Source organism: Eucyclogobius newberryi, unplaced genomic scaffold (genome assembly GCF_026437365.1).
Source record: "Eucyclogobius newberryi isolate DKJ021-1_F unplaced genomic scaffold, fEucNew1.0.hap1 SCAF_22, whole genome shotgun sequence".
Taxonomy (NCBI): Eukaryota; Metazoa; Chordata; class Actinopteri; order Gobiiformes; family Gobiidae; genus Eucyclogobius; species Eucyclogobius newberryi.
Genome location: NW_027315857.1, coordinates 13,275,843 through 13,299,655, shown reverse-complemented (window position 1 = coordinate 13,299,655; position 23,813 = coordinate 13,275,843). Strand labels below are relative to the sequence as shown.

At 43.3% G+C, this 23,813-nt stretch overlaps 1 protein-coding gene across 7 annotated transcripts in view; it reads right to left on the bottom strand.

Annotated features, from left to right (window-relative positions):
* The window catches only part of pcdh7b (protocadherin 7b), a 144,433-nt gene extending 121,689 nt beyond the window's left edge, over positions 1-22,744 (bottom strand). For 3 of the 7 annotated variants that reach the window (XM_072459334.1, XM_072459337.1, XM_072459338.1), the window contains exon 1: positions 19,435-22,741. In XM_072459334.1, the coding sequence (XP_072315435.1) occupies positions 19,435-22,509 (3,075 nt within the window). In that variant the 5' untranslated portion in view covers positions 22,510-22,741. Of the gene's footprint in view, positions 1-19,434 lie in introns of all 7 variants that reach the window. The other 4 variants (XM_072459335.1, XM_072459339.1, XM_072459336.1 and 1 more) reach the window with 3 other exon arrangements.
* Positions 22,745-23,813: the final 1,069 nt, after the last annotated feature.

Genomic DNA, 23,813 nt, shown 5'->3' with positions numbered 1-23,813 from the left:
GTTTGTTTGAGTTTGTTCTTTGAATGTTTGTGTTCTTTTTATTTTGTTTCTTGCTCTCTGGAAATAAAATACAATCAAAACACTGGATTAATCTACTGAAATGGGAACATTAAATCAGCAAAAGTTCTCAAAAGTATCTGTATTATATATATGTTATGCTAAAAAAGACAGAGTAGAAAAAGCTTCAGTTGTAGTCATCTGGACTCAGTTTGAAAAAATAGTATTAGTAATAGTATTTTTTCAAACTGAGTCCAGATGACTACAACTGAAGCTTTTTCTACTATGGAACACGCCTGGACGAATGAGGGATTACACCGACATAAAAAAGACAGAAACAAAAAATAAAATAAATTCCCCTTTTATTCCCAAATGTCCATCTAACTCACTCCATGCCCTAAAAATCTTATAATCCCAATAAAATAATTCATAAATATTGGTAGACTAAGACACCACATTTTTTTTTTAGATTAATTTGGAAAACAAAATTAAGATTTTTATTTATTTGATGTTATTTTTATGTGAGGAAAAAAAGCCCAAACTACACATTGTTTTCTGCAGTTTAGTTCCGTGCATTGTGTTGCTTCAAAACAGCCAACTATCCAGTCTACAAAGGGCAAATGATGAAGAGGATGACAGTTAGCAGTAGGAGACAAGCGAACGGAGTGGTGTTCCCGACAAAAGCAACATGGCAGGATCACACAGCTATTTTTCATTCACACTCCTCTGCATTCACAGACACAATGATTCCAAAAGGTACCCGGGGGCCCCAAGGAAGCCTTCCAGCCAACAACATACACGCCAATTTCTCCAAACTGTCACTCCTCTCCTGCTCACAAAAGGCCTACCTCCGCCTCGCTATTGTTGTTGTCATTGTAATATTGTAAACACGTGAGGCAGGGTCGTCAAATTTTTTTTTTGCTACCCACAATGCATCACTTCCCCCGGGGGCCGGCACCGCACCGCGAGTCGACACGTATGAATAACTGTCGACGTCTGCGGCGGCTTCACGCTGGAAGACATGCTTGCGCGCGCTGATTCATCGCTTACCGAGGAGAGAGGAGTTTTGTTTCGTGTTTTTTTTTTCGTCGCACCCTTTTCAGCAGCTAGAGGCTATTATTAAACGCAGATAAAATTTACTACCGAAACAATGTTGACCGCGATCCCTCAGTGTTTTTTTTTTGGGGGGGGGAGGTGTCCAGACGCAGACAAAGTGAACTGCAATTTTCTCTGTGGCTTCGTGGAGACGGTTCACAATAATAGCAGGGAGGGGTTATCTTAGAGGAAGACTACTTTGGGACAGATATTTTGAGCTAAATTACAGCTCAACCTTTTTTACACAAATACCCTTTTTTTACTATATGTAGTAACACAGCACAGAGGAGTTTAATGGATGCAGGAAGGAAGGATACTATGGCAATGTGAAAAAGGCATGTAACTGTTAGAAATGGTCCAAAAATCGGCGTATAAAGTTCGACTTACACTATATTATTGAAGACCAGACTTGCCATGGACATTTATCATCACAAGATAGGATCGTTAACTTGATCCAATCACAGTGATAAGTGATCAAACTCTAACAAGAGGTCAGTAAAGGTGATTTGTACACTTTTTTGTAAGACCCTAACCCTAAATGCATATTTTCATTCAGGAGTAAATTCTCAAAAGCTACCGTATTTTCCGGACTATAAGTCGCACCTTTTTTCATAGTTTTGGCCGAGGTGCGACTTATACTTATATTTATACTCCGGAGCGACTTATATGTGATTTTATTTGTTATGTTCACACTTGCAGCCGCATTTCATACTCCAGTGTAACTTATATATGTTTTTTTCTTCTCTATTATGCATTTTTTGGCTGGTGCGACTTATACTCCGGCGCGACTTATAGTCCAGAAAATACGGTAGCTTTTGAGAATTTACTCCTGAATGAAAATATGCATTTAGTTAAGCAGTCCTACCAATTGTGACCAACAAAACTCTCAATGTACAAAGCATTTCCACCTGATATAGAAGATTAACGTTCATTTGTTGCTTTCAATGGCTTTCCAGTCTGAAATCTCCTTTTGCCCACACTGTAAATGACGGGTCTTATTGTCTACTTATAAACTGACTTCTATGTTCACATGTGCCAACTTAGCTGTTACAAAAAAAACACCTTATCATTTAAACTGCCAGCTCATAAATCGACTTAATGCTAGCACGACAAACCATTAATTAGCACTTCCCTTTTATTCATTGTTCCTCAGCCAACCAGCCATAACTCTGGCTGCGGTTGATTTAGCGTTAACAGTTGCCCTTCATTATCTCCATCTCCGTGTTTTCACATTTTAAATATAGGAGTGAAGTTTCAGCGGGGGCAAAAATGGCAGTGCAAAGAGGTCGTTCCCGATCACGACATAGTTTGTGTTAATTAAGTCGGCAACATGTGCAAAAAACACCGCGGGCGGCAAGCATGGCGGCGCTCCCTCCTCATCCAGCGCCGCTCGCACGTACACACCGGGGTTATCACATATGTGGAGTCGCACTTCATTAGGCCGCGCTCGTGCCAACAGTCATTACAGTGAAGGGGAGACGCTCTCGACTACTGTGGCACTGGTGACACACACTCGGAAGTACGCACACTCCTCACAGTTCCCATCAGTCCGCATTCTAGTCAATCAGCAAGGTTATAATTAGAGCCATACCTGTAAAAACAACACCGCAGCCAGTCGTGGAGACGAGTACTATCCAAACTGAATGGACGATTTTTTTTTTTGGCTATGGATTCTACTGTAGGTTTGACCTTTGTTTGGGAGAGTACTTGTTACATGCAGTTGTAGCAGAATATGCAGAGTCAGTAGTGGCTGTAGTAGTTTTTTGTGCTAGCTAGCAGATGCTGTGTTGGGTTTTGAACATGTAAATCTAAGGAAAATACATTTAATATTCTAATAAATGAAGGGAAAATGAGTATTATGAATGCCCCGTGTGATCTTGCCTTGCAGACTTTGGGAACGACTGGGCTAGAATATTACTTTTATTACTTTTATTGCAATCGATTTCTTTTCTCTGTCATGGCGGATTCAATAGTAGCAGGAGTTCCAAAAGTTCTAAAAGCCTAAACGTTGCAGTAACGCGCTGCATTTACAAATATTGTTTTAAAATGCTGAGTAATTGCGCTGAATATTTACATTTTAATGCAACTTCCGAGCACTTCCAACGTTATCTTGCAAAATTGACGGCGCTATCACTCCATCCGCCGATTCCCATCAAACTACACTCATTCTCGCCGCTTTGATGTCTATGTCTATCAATTTAGCTGAACGAGACCATTGATATGTGGATGTTCTTCACTTTCTCTACTCCAGCTCTTCAGATATGGGATGAAATATACAGGAGTTGTTTCATGTGTTGTTAAGAATCATGGCTATTTGATACTGAGGGATAGTGTTTGAAATAGTACATTCCTACTCAGCACATCGCATCAATAATAGACCTGACCTTGTAAGGCTTGTCTTTCTTGTGCGCGGCGCCGACGTGTGACTCGAATCTTTTTAAATGCTTTGTTCGGACACATTCTCGCCGTAACAGGCAGTAAGAAAGCATTCTGACACCAGCACGACACCAGAGTGTGCATCTGAGGTGTAAGAAGCATTACTTGAGTGGCTACAATGATTACAATACTTCAGCTAGTTTTGGGGCTTTATTAGTATTTTGGCATTAAACTTATCTATTATGCTTTCATTCCCAAAAATAATCTTTGAAACCTGAAGCTGTCTGACTTGTAAGTTGGCCTGGTTGCTTATCTTCAGTGGCCATTGGCGTTGTTTAATGCTATAAGTTGGCACATTCCCAGGCAATTGATGACATCACCATGGAAACAAGCAGGTGGTTGACCCTCCAGCAGAATCATAATCAGAAAAGGTTTATTGTCATTGTCAGAATTCACAAACATTGGTGATTTGGTGCAACATAAAACAATGAACGACAATAAAACAACCAATATAAAGTCAAAAAGAAAAACAATTCAAATCTGCTATAGGATAAAACATGAAAATAGGCTTACTATGTACACAAACCAATAGTGCACCTTTAAATTATGTTACCACTGACACTCACTACCCACTTTGGAAGGCCATGACACAAAATCACAAAAAAAAAAGAAAAGTGTATCAATTCTTGTTAATGAACAGAATGGCAATGAATTAAACCATTAAAAACGAATACATTATAAAAGGTTTGCAATGATTGAATAAACCAAACAATTGTAAAACCAATGCATCTTAACTGATGACCATCCCAGTAAATGCACAATTTGTAAAACATTTTAATAGCTCACAAAATCCTCATAGCAAACTTCTTTTTCACATCAGTTAAGTTTCCACTCACTAAAACCAAACCTCAGACTGAGCCAACAGCCTGGCCTTGAGTTAAAGAGCAAGAGCTATTGTGCTTCCCTCAGTGTTCTTTACCCGACTCATTTGATCTAATGAATCACGAACTCAAAGTGTGGAGCAACGTAAATTAAGGTTCCCCGCGGAGCCTTGCCACACCGACGGGATGAAGCTGAAAGAAAAGAAAAAACGCTGCCAACGGAGCGTAGAGAGAAAGAGGGAGAGGTGTTTGAAATGCACCCCGCTAGGCCAGGTGGCGTTCTCAAAAGTGTTTTGGGCGAACAAGCATTCCTACGCCTAATCCGCAAACGAAAGGCCAGTGACGTTTCAAATGCCGTGACTTTTTCCGAGGATACAAACCCGGGAGATTTATTTCCGGCAGTAAATGTCCGAATCACAAGCGCGGTTGGGAAAGGGAGACGGCGACGGAAGGCCTTTTAAAAACTCTATGCGTGCGTCCGTGGGAGAACCGGCGTCGGGACAGGGAGGGAGGTACATTGCCATAGTAACTACCGCCAGCCCACCAAGGATTCCAAAGCAAACACGGGGCGTTGGGTTTTGAACGCCGACCCGAGCGCGTCTGGCTGTTCAAACACATTCACGCGGCGACAGATAACGCTAGCATCTTTAAACATAAATTACAAGCTCCCCAATTGTCATGTCATGTCCCCAATTCACAGAGATGGAGAGGGTTGCCAGGGCTGAAAAGAAAAGCTTATTCAAAGAGTTTCAAAGAGAAGGAAGACACGCAACATAAATCTTTCAAATGTGGAAGGATGTGGAGGGATGGGGGGAGAGGGCGCTTTGTATGTTAAGCACATTTGAGTTGACATCAAACGGCGGGCCTCCAATTGGCTTCACAGGGGGGAAAGTAATCCGCGCTACTCAAACATTTGCAGCAGAATTTTTATAGCAATTATGCAGGAACTAGCGCTGGTGTGTCGATGTTGGCGCTTCCTACGGAGCTTCCACGATGTGACCACTTCAAAGAGCGCTTGTCGTGTTCCCACTGAGACCACTACAGTCTGTTACAAATGACTCATTACACGCGTTTAGCTGTGATTCGCCGAGTAGAGTTATTACTGATTGGATTGCATTATTATTTCATCTTCTATTCTATTACTCTATCTGGTATTATGTGGAGAGAGGTTGGCTAGAGGTTAGGCTTTGACGGAAAAGTTCTCCCAGAATGGAATTATTGATCTTACACTTATTTTTATATGGATTTCCCTGTCAAAAATACCTTGACAATCATTCAGATTAGGTACTGGGGCATTGGGTCACTTTCCTTAAAACCATTTCAACATTCAAAACTTCCTGAAAGATCAACTGTTGTTAATATCATGATCGTGTGCTATTGATATTATTTGTACAGCTATTACAAAATAAAGTATGAATTTAGCAGTGCTTTGAAATGAGGAGTCACATATGCATATTTATACAGAATTGAAGGTAAAAAAATTCTTTGTGCTGTCAAAATTTGAAGTATCGGAAATCAATACTCGATCCGTTCATTTTTCCAGTACCAGCGTCGATATCGATACAGGAATCAATAGCAAAGCATTAATATTAAAGAGCCTGCACCTGATTTTGAAAGCATGAGTCAGGAAAATGTTTTTGTTTGTGTTGCCCCGCCCTCTTAGTCCTTTCTGCCACTTTTGATATTGCACCATGACACATAAACAACCGTCCGGGACAGACTTATGCAGTTGATTCCATATAGTTCCTCAATCTCTGCCTACTTGTATTTCTTTTCTCACTTTCTATAACGCACCATGACAGAGAATCTAGAGAACAATGTGCTTGATTGAATAGAAAAGAGGTGACCTTGCCTGTAGCTTCTATATTAGTTATTACCCAACACGTTGCTTTGTTGCACAGATAATATATCACAGTCTACATGATCTTATTTAGCGGTGTTTCCCATAGAATGCACAATATAAAGAGCCGTTATCTAGACTAGATTCAATTCAACTCGCACCTTTTGATACTATATGTGTTGCGATCTATAGAAAAAGGTATCACCGAACCTCCTCTGAACTCCAAACTGTCTTTAGCTTTCACCCAATCAAGGCCAACTATCTTTGTCTCTCTGCCAATCACTTTTCCAGTTTCTCCATTATCCTGCACAGGAAGAACAACCATCGGCCCCAGGGGTTGTCATTCCCCCTAACATATCCATCAAACGCTGCCTTTGATGCATCGCTGACATCCTCCCCAGCTCGGGTCTGAAATGTGATCAAACTGCAAGTCCTGCAAATTCCACAAGTTGTCTTTTGGCCTAATGAGTCATTAAAAAAAGAGTTTGCAAGATTTAAACAAGTGCTTACGACAATAAATCAACGCACTTCCCCATATGAAAATGTTCTCACGCTCCTGATCAGGCACAACGTCTCGCTTTGAACCAAGTCGTGTATATAAATGTATGAAACCCTGGTGTGTTTAAAGAGTTTTGTTTACCATTATTCTAATCATTTTCCTGCCCCCAGACATGTCAGTGTGATTGATATCCTGGCCGCTCCACACTCCCAGACCTCATCAAGCCAACAACCAAACAGCAACAAATGTAACAACACAGTCCCTATTCCTGGCCGGGCTCTCTGTGGGCTCGCTCCCCCCAAGGCACTTCTCGCCACTGACTTCGCTCTGTAATTTACAATTGGCTATTGTGTCCCAAGTGTTGTATCGGAACAACTCAGAGTAAATGAACCATGTCAAATATACCGGCCTTTTCCACCCTCCCTTCTTGATTATATCCTTGCATGTCTTGTGGAAATTGCAAACTCAGCTCCCAAAATGCAATTATTCACTGGTGATTCTAGCAAGCAAAATGTCTGCTGTGCTTTTTTTTTTACCATTCGGCAGTTTGATTGACATTTGGTAGCAGTTATTTAGAAAAGATGGAGGGATAGGATGGACTGCTCCTCCAGAGATGCAGTGAGAAAAAGAGTAAAAGGTGAAACCAAAGCTAGATAATAAACAGGCTATAGGGCAAGGTGCCGCAAATCAATAGCTGCAACTATATTAAATGTCTGGAGCTACTCAATCCGCAGCAGAATTTGTCTGACTAAAGCCGCCTTTACAGTCGCCACTACTTTACGTCGCCGTTGCCTAAAGGCCAGGTCTTAAGGTATGATTAGTAGAGTCAAGCAGCATAGGGCGGCCCAGTGCGATGCATAACCTACTTTTAAGCCTTGAAATATATGCCATATTTTGTAGCTGGAATACATTTAAAACACAGTATTTGGAAAATGGTTTGTTTGGCCAAAGGTTTCTGAACAATTTTGTGGGTTCGTTCTCTCCTCCAACACAAAACCTACTGTGTTTCCCAACTTGAGGTGCGGGGACCCTGGTGGTACGCAAGCACTTACAATAGGGTCCTTTGAAATGAAATTGTATTTAAATAAAATGTCCATTGTTTTAAAACACTTGACTAAATTAAACTTTTTTTTGCTTAGTACCTGTGTTCTTCTTGGTAATGTTCACTCTTTATGTTGATTGATGTTGTTTAAACGTAAGTGGCATCATTGAAACTGTCAAAGCCTGTTCAGCATTTTGGTCAGCTCTGGATGTTTTTAAATGTGCTTTAGAAATCAACCTTTTGGCCTGTCCTGACTTGACTTACTGTATATGTTAGAGCAGGGGTGTCCAAACATTTTTCACCGAGGGCCGCATTTTGAAACTTCTATGGAGTCAATCGGACAATGTTGAATTTGTAAATGAATCCTTCAAAATTTTGCATTTGACATAATTTCGATGCCTCCACACCTTTAATAAGACTTGGAACATTAATAATAGGTTGTTATAACATCAAAATGCTACAATCTTTTCCAATTTTACAGTAAAAAGAACTACTTTTTGTTGTTTGGATAGACTGAACAGGCAGCCGGAGGGCCAACAAAAATTGGTCTGAGGGCCGCATTTGGCCCCCGGCCGTAGTTTGGACATGCCTGTGTTAGAGCGTTAGACTAAGTGTGAAAGATGAAGTTCAGGGGTACTCAAGACAAAAAAGGTTGGGAATCACTGACTAATCGAAACAAAAGCTGGTGCCCGTCCCACGCCCAGATTAACACACTGACAGAAAGCATCTATCATCAAATCTTTGCCATATTAATATGCAAATTTTTCCATGCAAAAGGGCAGATTATTTGACCTCTATTAGTAAAAAGCCAAAAGGACAAACACTGTAATATTGGAATAGATTTTTAAGGCAGCAGCATCAATAGACTATTGACATAGCTCCTGAATACAAATGCACCAACATACGGACAATACAATAAATCAAAGTTGCATAAGACATTCAGTATTGCGTAACATGTTGAGTCGACTAAAAGGTAGCCCTGGATAAATGACACTTTTGTGAAATTATATCTGTGGAAACTAAGACCTCGGCTGCAGTATAATCACGAGAACATGTCCCTCACCAAGAACTATTCAAAATGATAAATTTGCATGAGAAAAAAAGTCTTGGCCGGACTCCATAATCCCGCTGATGTGATAGCAGGTAGCTTTGCGTGGCGGCTCGTAACTCCGGCTGCCCCGTGACCTTCATTCTTCAGCAGGCAGCAGACTCTTCTAGTCCCTGACAAGATTTATCGGGCTGCAGCTAATAGCCTGCTCGCTGCCAGGTAAGGCCTCATCGATATGTGGGCTCGTCCTGCCCCGTCTCTAATGAATATTTCTACCTTTCTGCACACAAGACCATACGAGCATGTCCGAGATTGAACCCTACTGGAATATGTGCATGAATCAAGGAACAGCTTGACTATTGCAAAGTGTAATGCTCTGTTTTTGCTTGCTAATAGTGATAATAATGTGCTTTAGCAGAGATGTAATACAGTCAACATTTCAGCATGTATAGGATATTCATTCACAAATGCCTTGTTTTTGACCTAGTAAACTGAAAATCCGTGGAGGGGGAAAAAACGTAATTTAATTTAGCACATCTTCTTCTCATGTTCTTGGTCAAATGAACATTCCTCGTTACAGCCGACTTCGATAAACGCTTGAAATCCTCTGAAGTTCGCTCGGAGGCAGAGTGAGGTGTCAGGGCTGCAACATTTATTACATTTTAACCTGCGACAATAATGCATTTCTTTAGCCGCCGGGCCTTTTGCCGCCGCATGGAGACGTTTTAGTAACAATACAAATATAATGAACTGGCATCCATAGTGGAGCCGGCCGCAAATGGAGAATATTGGAAACTCTCTCGAGCGTGTCAGCAGCCACCACGCGTGTGCCTGTCGTGTTGCGTGATGGAGAGCCTGAACGGCGAGCCCCCCTCCCGCTCAAACTCTACGCCCCCGCACTTCATCACACCCGCACACACACACACACACACACACGTACACATACATGCCGCTGTACTGCGAAAACTTTTCAAACCGGTCCCCCCAGGCTTTGATGGATGGCGGCTGAGTGCTCTACCTCCTGTTTCATACACACATAATCTCATTTGGGGTGAAATGGAGGGGGCACCTGGTGAGAGCCGGCACCAAAATAGGGCTAATAGAAGCAAGTCAAGCTGTCCTTTTCTTCCCCCATGTCAACGTATATCCATTAGGACTTACTTAACAAATACTTCTGGCTGTTAATAGCAGCTATAACCTTACACCATTTGTAACGTGAGGCCAAAGTAAATGAGGAAAATAACATGACATGACAAAAAAAGGGCACAAAGGGCAGAAAGGAAAATTTGAGGTTGTTAAAATCCAGAGGTAATGGATTCAAGGTCCTTACTCTTACTGAAGAATGCTTAGCAACACTGTTTCAGTAATACTTAAGAGGGATGTGCCAGCATAATGCCATGTTTTATACCATAAATATGCTACCTCTACAACTTAAAACGGAAACAATTTGCGTTCATTCTTGCAGCAACAAAGGATAAAAGGAAAAGATGGAAATAAAAGCTTTTATTATATTATTTTGTAAATTGCACTGTACACTAAATACAAGTCTTTCTTCTCATGCAGGGTTTCTTCCGGGGCCTAATAGAACATCTTCCGACATAGCTATGTAAAAATCTCGCCAAAAACATCGTTAAATTTTAATCATCGCCAACTTCGCCCAATCAATTTGCACCATTTGTCGGAACCATTACCTCCTTGTTCAAGCGGCTCGCGTCGACAATAGGAGCAAAAAGCAGCGTATGCATTATTTATCCCGGACAATACTAATGTGTCTTAAGCAGTCGAGAGAGCCCTGCGCATCTTAATATTTAAGTGCTTTCTTCGTATATAAAAGCAGAAGGTCGAGAAAAGTGAAAAGGAGGGTGGTGGATACGGCTGGGGAGATGGAACATGTGCCTATAGCTGTCAGGCCTTTAAGGAATCAATGTGAACGTGAACCCCGGGGTGAAGGTTGCTCCTATTAAACATGCTCCAATTACAGCTAAATTCTCTCTTGTCAACGCCATTGTGCAGACGCCCACTGACCCCGTCATCTTAGCCTCTCCCTCAATCCTCCTGTAATACAACATGTCAGCCCAAGTGTCTTTTTTCGCCACCTGTCATCTCCACTTAATAAACAAGCTGACTTTGAGCTAAGGGGCTTTCCAGTTGACTGCCGGAGCAAGAAAGTGTGGCATGTGAGGCTACATTATGAACCCGCCTCATTTATTCTTTTTTTCCCATTTTTTTTCAACCGTTAAAGCCAGGTTTGACAGTGCGACGGACACGGGGCAAGGGTGTTAACGGTCACCCCTTGACGACAGGCCACGGACCCCGGGGACAGTTTCCTTGACACCACAGAGCGGGCCCGTGCGCTGACAGCCGACTATTCATCTGATTCATTGTATGTTTTCTCAACGGTAACAACCAGGCACTTACAGTATATACACCATGGCAGAGGGTACTTGAGGCTGGTGCTCAAGTTGAAGGGCTCTGATTCGAAAGCAAGGTTAATCAAGCCCTTGTAGGAACAGCAACGTTTTCTTACGGTTCACGTGTAAATGCACACACAAAATTACCACAGAGACATCAATTTCTGCCATTACAACTATTAAATCAGAGAAGAACAGAATACTAGGGATGTAGTCGACCAAAGAAATTCTTGGTTGACATCCTTCTGAGCGATTAGATGACTAAAAAGGGTCTCAAAACTAATAAATATCTCTATGATTATGTATCTGACACAAACTGCTCTCAATAGACTACAACTACATGACTACAACAGAGCTCATGCAAAAACTGACTGTGAAAGTGTGTATTTATACGTAAAAAGGTTGATAGACTATGATTTGCCCCTAAATCTTTAGCCAACTCACCCCCGACCTTCTACGTTTCGCTGCTGTCCAATATATATCAACATAAAATGATAGTTGACCAACATTTGTATTAGTTGACAAAGACTTCGACCAATTAATCGACTAAATGACTGAAGGCCTACAGCCCTACAAAATACAAACTTTTAAAAACTTTTACTGCAAGTACAATTACAGCTAATACAAATTAGGGGTGGGCCATATTGACAACAATTTACATCTCAATATTTTTTGCATTATATCAATAACAATATTAACACATTTTAAGTAGAACATTTAAATTAAAAATTAAGAATGTGATGAAATGTGCCTGTAAATGGTACAAATGTTATAAAATGAACCACAAAAGGGCAGAGATGTTATTTGATACCCTTGTTTGTTTCTGTCTGAGGTAATGGTGAGGCGTTTTAATTATAGACTATATATTACAGCTCCAAATTCAAAATAAATATATTACCAATCTACATCTAATCCAACCACTAGCTTTCCATAACAGATTTAGTCAAATAAGGTTGTTTTATAGGTTATAAAAGCCTCTATAAAACCGTACACTCAAATGTTAAAATGTAGCTTTCCATGCACAGCACAAAGAGCCACCTGTTTGAATCGCAACGACCCATGACCTTTGCGACAAAACAACAGTAAAAGTGGAAAGTCTTAAGGTTCCCCCGTCTGCCTCACTTGCCACACATTTTGATGGGCTACAGCGCTGTAAACACAACACTATTGTCTAGCCCATTAGTCTCACAAACAGCCTGTCGTCTCGTCTGATCCTTGTTGTGATCCAACATGTCGGCTGTGGACGATTCCCCTGGGCGGCACCGAGCCAAAGCCAAGCAATGTACTAATTTAGTTGTTCCTAGCATCCCCAGTCAACAGCGTCACGGTAAACTACAAAACTGGCATTAGCATACCGTAAACCTCTCGTAAAAAGTCAATATAACGCTCCTCTTAACAATGAGGCATGCAAAACTGGGTTGGCGCCGTGATTGATAGTGTCACGAGAAAGGCAAAATCGCAAATATGAAGGGGCTTTATTACGTGGAAGCTGAATCTAATGCGATCGCTGCGAGGGTATGAAATGCAATTCCACTTTCAATGACGTTAAATTGAAAGAAGCGGCGAGAATAAGGTGGCATCCTTGACACTGCCACTTACAATCAATGGCGTGGAGAGGAATCAAGGTGGCGTGTGGCTTAAATTCACCAGCCCGTTCGGTCACCCCTCCCCTCCCACGTTTTTCACTCCCTTTTGGCATCTTATCATGGCAAATGTAGCACGAGGCTTCAGTTCTTTCAATCAATGCTGTTTACGTCCGCGCAGGAGAAGGCATCGTGCTAAGATTATGTGATGTAAGATGGGGACGTGGGGCTGATGTTTATGTGTCTTTATGTATATGTCTCTTCTATTTTTCCATTATTATTATTATTATTATTATTAATTCTTTTTATTTTTTATTTTTATTTATGTTTCCTCTCCATCCTTTGTTGGGAAATGGGAGGTTTTGTCTATAGGAGTTTTTGTTTATAAGAGTTTTTGTTTATAAGAGTTTTTCAAACTTCCTATAAGTTATCTGTCCTTTTCCTCTGTAGCTACCTGCGTTGCAACAATGAAATTTCCCCATGTGTGGACAATAAAGGATTATCTTATACATCTTACACAAATGATATGCAAGTTTCATTTTCTGGTCTGCGACTTTCATTATTTGTTATATATGCGACAATGAAGATCAGCGGTTGGTCTTTATTTTCGCTCCAAACTTATTTAGGATTACATTTGTTTGACATTGTGGTGCAGAACATTATGGCTTTATTTATTTCTCCCTGACTTCGCTCACTCTTTTCTGCGACCGCGCACGCTGTGAATCAGGTAAATCTAATCCTTGGATTAGCCATTGCCTCCCAGCGCAACACATTCAAATCGCCAAACCAAATTACAGCTCAAAACGCCGGCCGCTGCAATTTCATGAGTATTACCGAGCGCGCTTACTCCTTCCATTTTGCTTTTGGAACATAATACAAGACAAAAAAAAAGCTGGAGCAGTCACAGATTGAATTCCGCTCTAATAGATCCAAAACAATTGTGATAAAATTAGCCACAGTCAGGGGTATAACAGCACCACGCAAAGGACAATCGCTAATAATAACAATGTTGGCAATAAACAAGCAAGCTTTTTATGCTTTATCTAATTTGTCCCTAAAAGATTTCCACACTGATTTTCCCCTTTCAACTTCAATTCTTATTTTGTGGTTTCAGAGCCGAGTGTTATCAGGAGAAAGACGAGAAAAAAAAGCATGTTCTGTTTCAAATCTATGAAGCTGCAGGCACACCTCCTTTTTGGAAGGCAGGGGGATGACCAAACACATTAGAGCTCCTGTGGAACCTCTTATCAAGTAATTACCTTGGCGAGTTCAGTGAGTGACTGGCTGCCGCAACTGTTTAACAGATAAAATCACGCGCCGGCTCACAGGGGAGTGTGTTGCCTTCAAAACACAAGTGGTAATGAGTGGCACAATTAAAGGAAATACACAGAGGTGCAGATAATGGCGCTAAATTGCTTCATTCTACACGAGGCCTTATAAAACAGAAAGGGGGCTCCGGTTACTGGGAGCTTTCAACTTTCAATTAAGGCCTGTTGTGGCTTTTCAAAAAGGTGTTCAGCTACACATTGTCGGATAAACAAATGAGCCCCGAGGCAAACAACCGCATTTCCATATTGGTTCCCTGATCTGCCTCAAGCTGCCTTCGCATCCTATGTTTTGGTTACAAACGCCAGCCAGGTGACCTCCATTTGCATGCTGGGATTGTTCGCCCCTGCGCCGGGTCTGTGGTCTATGTAAATCAGGTGGGTGCTCCCCGGTGTGTGGGAGGAGGGGTGGAACACTGTGGGCCAGGTTAAGGGCAATGTCCAGTTGCATCCTCCCCGCGGCAGAGTGTGACCCGCTGTAAGTGTGTAAGTGTGTGTGTGTGTGTGTGTGTGTGTGTGTGTGTCGCTATGGCTGCGCTTGCCCGGGGCGCCACTCTGCAACAAGCTGCCGTGGCTCACCGCTGATTAAAAATGATCTACCTGGTGCACGTGTGGGGCTTTGAAGTGCAGGGATGAAACAAATGCACACGGTGATGGTAAAGGGATTGTAATGCTTGTTGTATCGCGGTGTCGTATGGCGTGTTTTTTGTGTCGATACCAAGAAAATAACACAAGTACACAAGTTAAGGAAAATATTTTAGGTGTTTTTACATTGCTTAAGTATATTTTTTTATGTTGGATGCTTTTTATTTTGCTGTAGCTGCGCGTTCTACTTCACTACGTTTTTTGACTGGGCGGGAAAGTTTTTTTTCTGTAGGGTTTGAAATGGCCATGTGACATTCTGCCTAAAGATTTTGAGTTAGACTTAAAATGAATATTAAAGATCTTAATATTTTATGCTTCAATAGTTCTCAAATGTATGTGAAATACTTTAATAGTACATTTTTAAACTAGTTCTTTGATACTTGTACATAAGCAGATTTGTTATGTGATAGACTTTTTGCTTCTGTATTTGTACTTTTACTTAAGTAACGGATGTGAGTACTTTAAATATGCTACAATTGGTTGAGAAATATATCATCTTGACTGAAGAAGAAAAAAGTACTGGAAGGTGCACTTAAACAAACTACAATCCATCCAAGATTACTTTTACAGTCATATTTCTGACTATTTATGCAGTACAGTATATCTAGATATGTTTCTTTAAAACGTTGAATCAATAAAAAAGTTGCATTGGCTTAACCTCCACCTGAAATCCACCAACAAAGGGTTAGAAATCATTTTAATCTTGCAAACTTGGATTTAAGAGTCCAGAATCCAGTGTGAAATGCTGCATTAACGCTCAAATCAGTAAATACAGAGCTACTTTAAAGCAAAAACCTCAAACTAAAAGTCAACCACTTGGCTATGGCGGTGCTAAAACAAATGCTAATGGTGATGTCGAAGTGATTTCATTGCTCACTACATTATAAGGTAGGGGCCGGTGTTATTTTTCTGGCATTGTAAAAGGTACCGGAACTGCAGCCAAATGCAATAAAGTTAAGTGTTCTGTTAAGTGCACGCATCAGTCTTTGAGATGTAAGAACAGGTACGAGCTGACCAGGTCCGAGCGCTCCTTCCCTTGCATGGCGTTGTGGGACGGGGGAAGAGAAAATATGAATAGCTGCAAGCCACAATCAATAGAGTTACAGGAAGAAGATGAAATGTCAAGTCTCTCTGCGGCTGGGACTCGAAGCTCACTTGAAGCCGACTATTTAAATGTCTCCCAAAAAAAAAAGAAGAAAAATCTAACTTCGCTTAGCCGATACGCTACCTTCTGTTGCTTGGTTACCTGCACGCATAGTTAGATTATATAGGAGAGAAACCTGATATGTTTTAAAATTACAGCCCATGGTTAGTGTGTGTGTGTGTGTGTGTGGGGGGGGGCTTGCGATTCTATCTCTCCTCGCGTTCTCCTTTGAAATCTCTTGTGAAACAGTAGGGGCCATTCTCCATTGCGCTAACAGGGCGGCCTTTCTTCTAGCTGTGTCCCTATCTTTCTCCAGCAAGACCCAGGGAGCAGTAAAAAGAGAACTGCTTGTGGTTTAGGGTGTGTGTGTGTGTGTGTGTGTGTCTCTCCCTCAGCATAAATCAAAAGGCCTGAGGCTAAATCAGGACTAAGCAAAGACTTAACCAGCGGTAATGGTGAATTAGGACTAGTTTAATGACATCAGTTAGGCTCAGGGGTGTGGCCAGGCCTGAAAAAGAACCAAACCAAGGCTAAATTAAGTCGTCACCAAGGCAAAGTGAAGTTAAAGTTGAAAAAAGGTCTAAACTAGGACTCAACAGGTCAATGAGAAATAAGAAAACAGCACAACCAAACACAAGATTGACCAGAATTAGACTAGAATGCAAATCTTAAGAGTAAAACAAGAGCTAATATTTAAAAATTAAGCATGTCTAAAGTACGAGAGGTAGTAAGTGTGTTGTTCCAAAGCAAACTAAACATGTTTCAAGCATTTTAAATCTGGACTTCCGTTTTAAGCCTCTTGAATTATCCAAAGTAAGACCATGTCACATTTTGAAAGCCTCCACAATCCGTATTATAATGCCTTTCAATTGCCAGGATTAGCAAACCAAACAAGCACACACGCTTGCCTCTCTTCGTCCCTGTGCGCGACTCATGACTTGACTATTTTTAGCTCTCCAAAAAACACAGATCACAATCGTTATATTTAATCTGGCCGTTTTAATACCGTAATAAGGTCACAAAACATACTCTCTCCCAGATAGCTCTCTAGTGCGGCTATTAAATGTTGGCCTATTGACCCTGACTGGAACAAACGCTTCAACACTTGGGTATTTACAGAGCCTGCGGGATATAAAAAGGGAAATACAGTTACGACTACGCCTAATATAGTAAATGGGCTAAGACACATAACAGAATATTGCAGACTTTATGGGCCGCAAAACCAGACTTGTTATTTGATTAAGTTTGAATATTCAAATGCGTAAGAGCAAAGAGGAAGTAGGCGGCGGCATCTGCTCAAGGACGCTACTGATTTCACTTGAAATTTGAGCAATGAAGTTCATTGAAAAGTGCAGAAAAGCACATTTTTAATTAATGGATGTGAAGTGGAACAGATTGCCTCCTTATGAAACTATGTGAACTAATGCTAAATATATACTGATAATATTAACATCATTATTATAAACAACACAGATTTTACATTGCACACTACCACAAGAAAATAATTGATGCTTAAATTTCTATTTCTTAGTAATCAAGCCACTAGGAGTTATTAGCTCGAGCACTTATGCTAAATTGGGGAAGGGCATCCAATGTAAAGCCAAATTCATTTAAAAATCACTGCATATCATAAATCACAATTAAATAACTATGACACCTCCAGCCCAGACACGCTTAAAGAAAAGAAGCAGGAGCCTGTAGCGCATATTTGCTGCACAACTGAGAGAGAAAAAATCCCAAACAAAATAATAACTAAGCCATTAATCACAATCAGGATTGAAAAATTGAGTTAGCTGATGTATTGAATTGAGGTCACATCAAGCCAAGGGCCCAGGCAGGCAGCGTGTTGCCTATGCAGTCCATTTACTGGTGCATAACTGTAGGCCCCGGGTAAATAAATAATTATATAAGTGGAGCGTAGTGACACACAATACATGCAGCGAATGGAGTGCCCTTTTAATTATGCACGAGACATCGGAAAGCAACAGCACTCCTCACACTCGGGCGAAGCAGCTCACTGAGCACGGCGCTGTTAGAGGGCTCGGGAAACACAGGAAGCCAGGAGAGGAGAGGAGAAGAGAGGTATGGAAGGATGGAGAGTGAGATGACGGGAGGAGGGTGCAGAGAGAAGGATGAGATTAAATAAAGAAATGGCGACTTGAACGCTGGGAGGGGTTTTGTGGAAGGACAAGTGCAAGAATGGCTGGTAATGTACATGTGGTACTGTATGTGAGCAGTGCTGAAGAGTAGTTTAGACCTGGTTTAAGGCTGATTTGGCTCCTTTTTAGACCCGGTTAGTGAAGTCTTATTAGTCCTGAGCCACGTTTAGTTCTGCTTTAGATTCAGTTCTTGTTAAAACGAGCTTTGACTTATATTCTAACCTCTTTAAACGAGGTATAAACTATAGATCTAGTCGTTTGTGCACAATTAGATGTAGGAGAATTAAGTCCTGGTTTTGTCTCAGTTTAACCCTGGTTTAGTCTTGGTTTTATTTGATTTGAGTTCTATCCGATGTGGTCTTCTGTGTGAAAAAAGCACTGCTGTATGAAGCTGCTCTAAAAGGAGAAGAAAACAATAAAGCGAAAGGAACAGCAAAAACAACAATCCAGCTAAGAGCTTTCCACAAATGTACAGTAGGGGCGCTGACACTGGAAAGATCAATAATTCATTAGACTAACAGAGAAAACAACGACAATAATACTTGTGTTTTAAACAAAGTCTGTTAAATGAATAACCCGACTTACGGCTCACACTGCTCTTTCATTGATCCTGATGTGTAACGCACAGCTTAATGACAAATGGGAATAATGATGTCGAGGGAGATCGCAATAGAGAGCGGCTGACATTTTGATGAGCTAAAAGAAGACGTGGCTGTAACGTGAAACACAACACGGGATGTGATGAGATCAAAAACGTCCAGGCAGAATGATTTGACCCTGACTCAGACGTGACGACGAATCCTACCTCCTGGACACATGTTTCTAGTTAAAGGCTGAAGAATGCAACGCTGAGTCAAGAACCTTTACAAAGCCCAGCCTATTATGCCTCCGACTACCTTTTTGTGCCACGCTTTGACTATTTCAAGAGAAGAAAGGCTAGCTTGTAATGGCACGGGGCGCGACTTGACATGGCCAAAAGGGAGAGGGGAGAATAGTCGGCCCGTGCTGCGACCCTCTGGGAAAGAATAACTGCAAAACATTTCCTTATGTGAGCTGTCTAAACGCACATCTGTTGAGGTTAGTGCTTGTGAAAGCCCGGGCAGAGAAGGCACCCTCCCGCTGAGATGAAAAGTTGAGCGTAACAAAATCCCTCCCTAATCTAAACCTTTAGATTTCCTGACTCCCTTCAATGAAGCAAGTGAATGGCACTCCAAACCAAAACAAATCAATAGCGCTAACTTGACACAGATTAGCACCATATAGACAACAATACTACTGAGACTCGCCCTGTCAGAAAGCATTATGGCTGAGAGGAGGAGAGGAACAAACATACGACGTTTAAGTGGAAGGGAGGGGAGAGGGACAGAGATGTGATTGCTTTGTTCTTACCTGTTTGTTGTATTTGTTGATGGTTTGACTGCTGTACTCGGAGCAGTGGTCGGATCCTAGGGATATGTTATCTCCGGTGCCCACAAAGGTGTTGGCAGGAGGCAAGTCTTGAACGGCTTGATGCTTTTTCCCCGCCGTGGGAGACTGCGGGTGCAGCTGAACTGTGGGCAGGGGCGAGCTCGACTTGTAGTGCCGGGCCAAATCCGGGCTGCCGGGCCCTCCGTTGACCGAGCGGTACCTGCCCATGCCGGGACTGTCGGAGAGCTTCTCGCTCACGCCGTCATAGCGCTGTCCGTTAGGCTTAGACGCTTCGACTGTGACGATACTGCTGTAGAGCGGCTGCTTTGATTTCTGCTTTTTCTTGTCCTTTTTGGGTTTCTTGGATTTGTCGTGCTGCTGCGGGGTGAAAAAGTCCTCGTGGTCCTTTTTGCCCGCCTCGTAGCCGTTCTTGTTCTTGGGGCGGCAGTAGCGGGCCATCACGACCACCAGGATAATAAGAATGACAGTCATTATCCCTGATACGACTCCAATTACAATGCTGAGCCGCTGCTTGCTGAGGTCATAGTTGGGGTCGCCCGCTATGTTCGTGTTAAGCGACGTGCTCAGGCTCCTTGCCACCTGTGCGTCCACCACTGTGGAATTGGATAGAGTCTCGTTCACATACACGTGCACGAGAGTGGTGGTACTTTGCACGGGCTGCCCACTGTCATTCACTCGCACCACTAGCCTATGAAGCCCGTAATGTTTTTGCTCTAGTTTCCCTATAAGTGTTATGACCCCAGAGCCTGCTTCAATCTCGAAGAGCTTGAAAGGATTCCCGCCTACGATGCTGTAGCTGAGGTCAGCGTTGATACCAGTGTCACTGTCACTAGCTTGAACCGTTCTAACCACAGTTCTGATGATGCTGGACGGCGACAGGAGCGAGTAGGAACTGTTTATAGGGAATTTAACCGTGGGGGCGTTATCGTTCTCATCCATGACGAAGAGCGAAACAGTTGCGGTGGCTGACCTAGGAGGATCTCCGCCATCTACAGCTTTGACCCTGAAAGTGTATGTGGTTTTCTGTTCTCTGTCAAACGACAAAGTGGAAAAAATAGTCCCGGTGTCGTTCTCAATAGAAAATATCTCCTCCTCTTCCTCGATGAAAAGACTCATCTCTGCGTTCTGGCCTTTGTCGGCATCAATCACCGTTACCATGCCAACCGGACTGTTTGGCTCAAGGTTCTCTTTGACATAAAAAGTGAACACGTCCTGCATGAACTTTGGCTCGTTGTCGTTTTTATCCGCAACCAGGATAACCACGGTGGCAGAACCCTGTAATATAGGAAGGCCCTTATCTTTGGCGATCACTTTAAATTCATATCTCTCCTTTTGCTCCCTGTCCAAAATGGTGTTTACTCTGATGTCCCCACTGTCTGCATTGATAGAGAAAATCCCATTTACAGCTGCATCCAGGGAATAGGCAATTTCTGCATTCTTGCCACTGTCTGCATCTATGGCCAGCACCGTCGTGACCCTTTCCCCGGGGGCATTGTTTTCAGGAAAAGACACTTCCACTACATTCTGACTAAAGATGGGAGGGTTGTCATTAGTGTCACCTACTTTCACTATGAGGGAATTATTACTCGCTAGACTGGGGCTGCCAGAGTCCACCGCCACTATTACCACATTGTATTCCTGCGTGGCCTCATAGTCCAGTGGTGCAGAAGTGTGGAGGAAATATTTCTTTTTGTTCTGCTCTCCCTCCATCTCACTCGCCGGCTTGAGCTGAAACGGCACATCCCCGACCACCGTGCACGTGACGATGCCATTCTCCCCCTGGTCCCGGTCCGACACTTGAACCAAAGCGATGGGCGTGTCCACCACGACGTCCTCTGCCACATTAGCTATTCCATCTTTTAGGAATATGCGTCCAATCTTGCGTATCTCTATGGCAGGGACATTGTCGTTCTCATCCTTTATATTGAGCACCACGGTGGCCTTGTCCATTTTGGGGGGTTGTCCGCGGTCACGGGCCATTACTGTAAACCTCAGCTGGCTCACCTCTTCACGGTCAATGCGGTGCAGGACACTAAGCCAGCCTGTGCTCTCATCCAGCCTCAGCAACCTCCTCACCGACTCTGTGGCTGCCCCGAAAACATACTCTATCTGACCGTTCACCCCCACGTCCGCGTCAGCTGCCTTGAGCTGCAAGATGGGGGCCCCTGGGGAACTATTCTCGGGCAGGTCGGACTCATAAACGCTCTTCTCGAAGCGGGGACTGTTGTCGTTCACGTCCGTTATCATGACCATGAGGATGGCCTGGGAGGAGCGTGGCGGGTCCCCTCCGTCTCGAACCCTCAGCGTGAGTTCGTAGGAGTCTCTCTGCTCTCTATCCAGGGCCCCCTTTATAATGAGCTGGGGTTGCTTCTCCCCGTCTGTGGTGTCAGCAACTTGCAGTTCAAAGACGCTGCTCCTGCTCGCGCCTTCGTCGAACCGCCTCTTGCCGGAGAACGAGTCCCCAGAGGAGCCCGAGCGTCTCGGGGTCTCGCCGTTGTCCTGGATGAGCTCGTAACGCTCTATTCCATTTCGGCCAAAGTCTCTGTCGGTGGCAGTGGGCAGCAGGTACAGGGTCCCAATCGGTCTGTTCTCCTCCACAGACAGCGTGAGGACAGGGGAAGGAAAGGACGGCGTGTTGTCATTTATATCTAGAATGATCACTTTCCCCTCAAACAGGTCGACCCAGCTCTGCGCAGGTCCTATCACTGACACCTCAAAATCTATAAAGCACTCGTTCTCATCAAAAATCATCTGGCACTGTTGTAATTTCTCACGGTCTATCCGCCTCTCGTTGGTGGTCAGCTCACCTGTGATGTTGTCTATCTTGAAAAAATCAGAGCCGGACTCGAGCGTGAATGTCACCTCCCCGGACCCGGCCACGATGCCCAGGTCCGCGGCCACGTTCCCCACCCTGATGTCGGCGGGTCCCTCCTCGGCCAAGCGGTAACGCAGCACTTTCTTGGCGGCGGGTTGATGCACAAACTGCAGGATGAGCATGCAGTAGTACATATACTCCACTGCACCAGTAGTCCTCATTGTCCTCTTTGTAAATGCAAATGTCAGTTTTTTTTTTAAAAGAAAGATGTGGGGGGGGGGGAGAAAGTAGTCACTGCGTTGAAGTCCGAACGTAGACGTGCGTCGGTGTCATTAAAAGAAGCCTCCCTCTCGGAATGCGTGGCACTTCATCCTATACATCGCTCCTGCTGCAGTCATCAGCAGCAAGTGCACACGCTCCCGGCTCCTCTCCTCTCTCCTCTCCGCCTCTCAAGCACTGCCCGGGGTCTTATGTGATGAATGAAAAAGAAAAGAGGAACAAAAAACAGAAGCAAACGCGCAAATATCAGAAAATGCGCAGGGGGGGGGGGGGGGGATGCCCGGAGCGCTCCAAACAGTCGGATTCTCACGCGCGTCAAACAAACAGCCTCACGAGTAAATGAAGTCCAACCTCGCGCTGTATTAGTCCCAATTTGTGGCTGGTGGAATCCTCCGCGCCGGTACTCCTCAGTCAAAGCCGCGTACAGCCGCGTGCACTTTTCAAACTCATTTCATTGATAAGAAGAAAAAGAAGAAGAAGCGACGACAACCACACAAAAAACAAAAAAATCGAAAAAGATACCTGTTCCAAGTCACTTCCACACTGTGCGGAGTTTGCCCTGCGCTGTCTGCTCCTGCTCTCTCCACAACTCCCAGAGCGCACACACAAAATCCCCGGGAATGAAACGAGGGAAATAGCAGGGCAAAAGCCTCGCGCGCGTAATCCGGTCCAGTGCGCGTTTTTACAACAACCAAAAAAAAAAAGGGTTCAATTCCTGTGCGTTTGGGAGCGTCTGTGTCGTCCTCGCACCTGCAGAAGCGCCGCATGTGTTGGCAGCCCCTATCTGCAGCACTGTGAGAGGGATTCTCAAATGATATTGCAGTCTCCACCGCTCTCTCTCTCCCTCTCTCTCTCTCTCTCCAGTCCCTCTATCTTTCTCTCTCTCTCTTTCTCTCCACCCCCACCCCCCATCCGCTTCACCCTCTCCCCCCACAGCAATGACACACGTAAATAAAGCTCCACTCAACTCTGTTTGTGTCTATTTTAAGAGAAATGTACTGCTTATGTGTGTTTTTCTTTTTCTTTTTTGTGGAGCGATCACGTGACTGGTCAGTTTTTGTTTTTTGGGTCAAGTGCCACACAGCCACACAACCCCGCGCACAATTTCCCAACCATAAAACGCACTAAAAACACATGACAAGATCGTACTACAACTTTTTTTTTTTTTTTTTTGTAACGCGCTGTCCATAAGAACACGCCTTCAAATGGATGTGATCCAGCAGTGGTGGAGAGAGAGAGAGAGAGA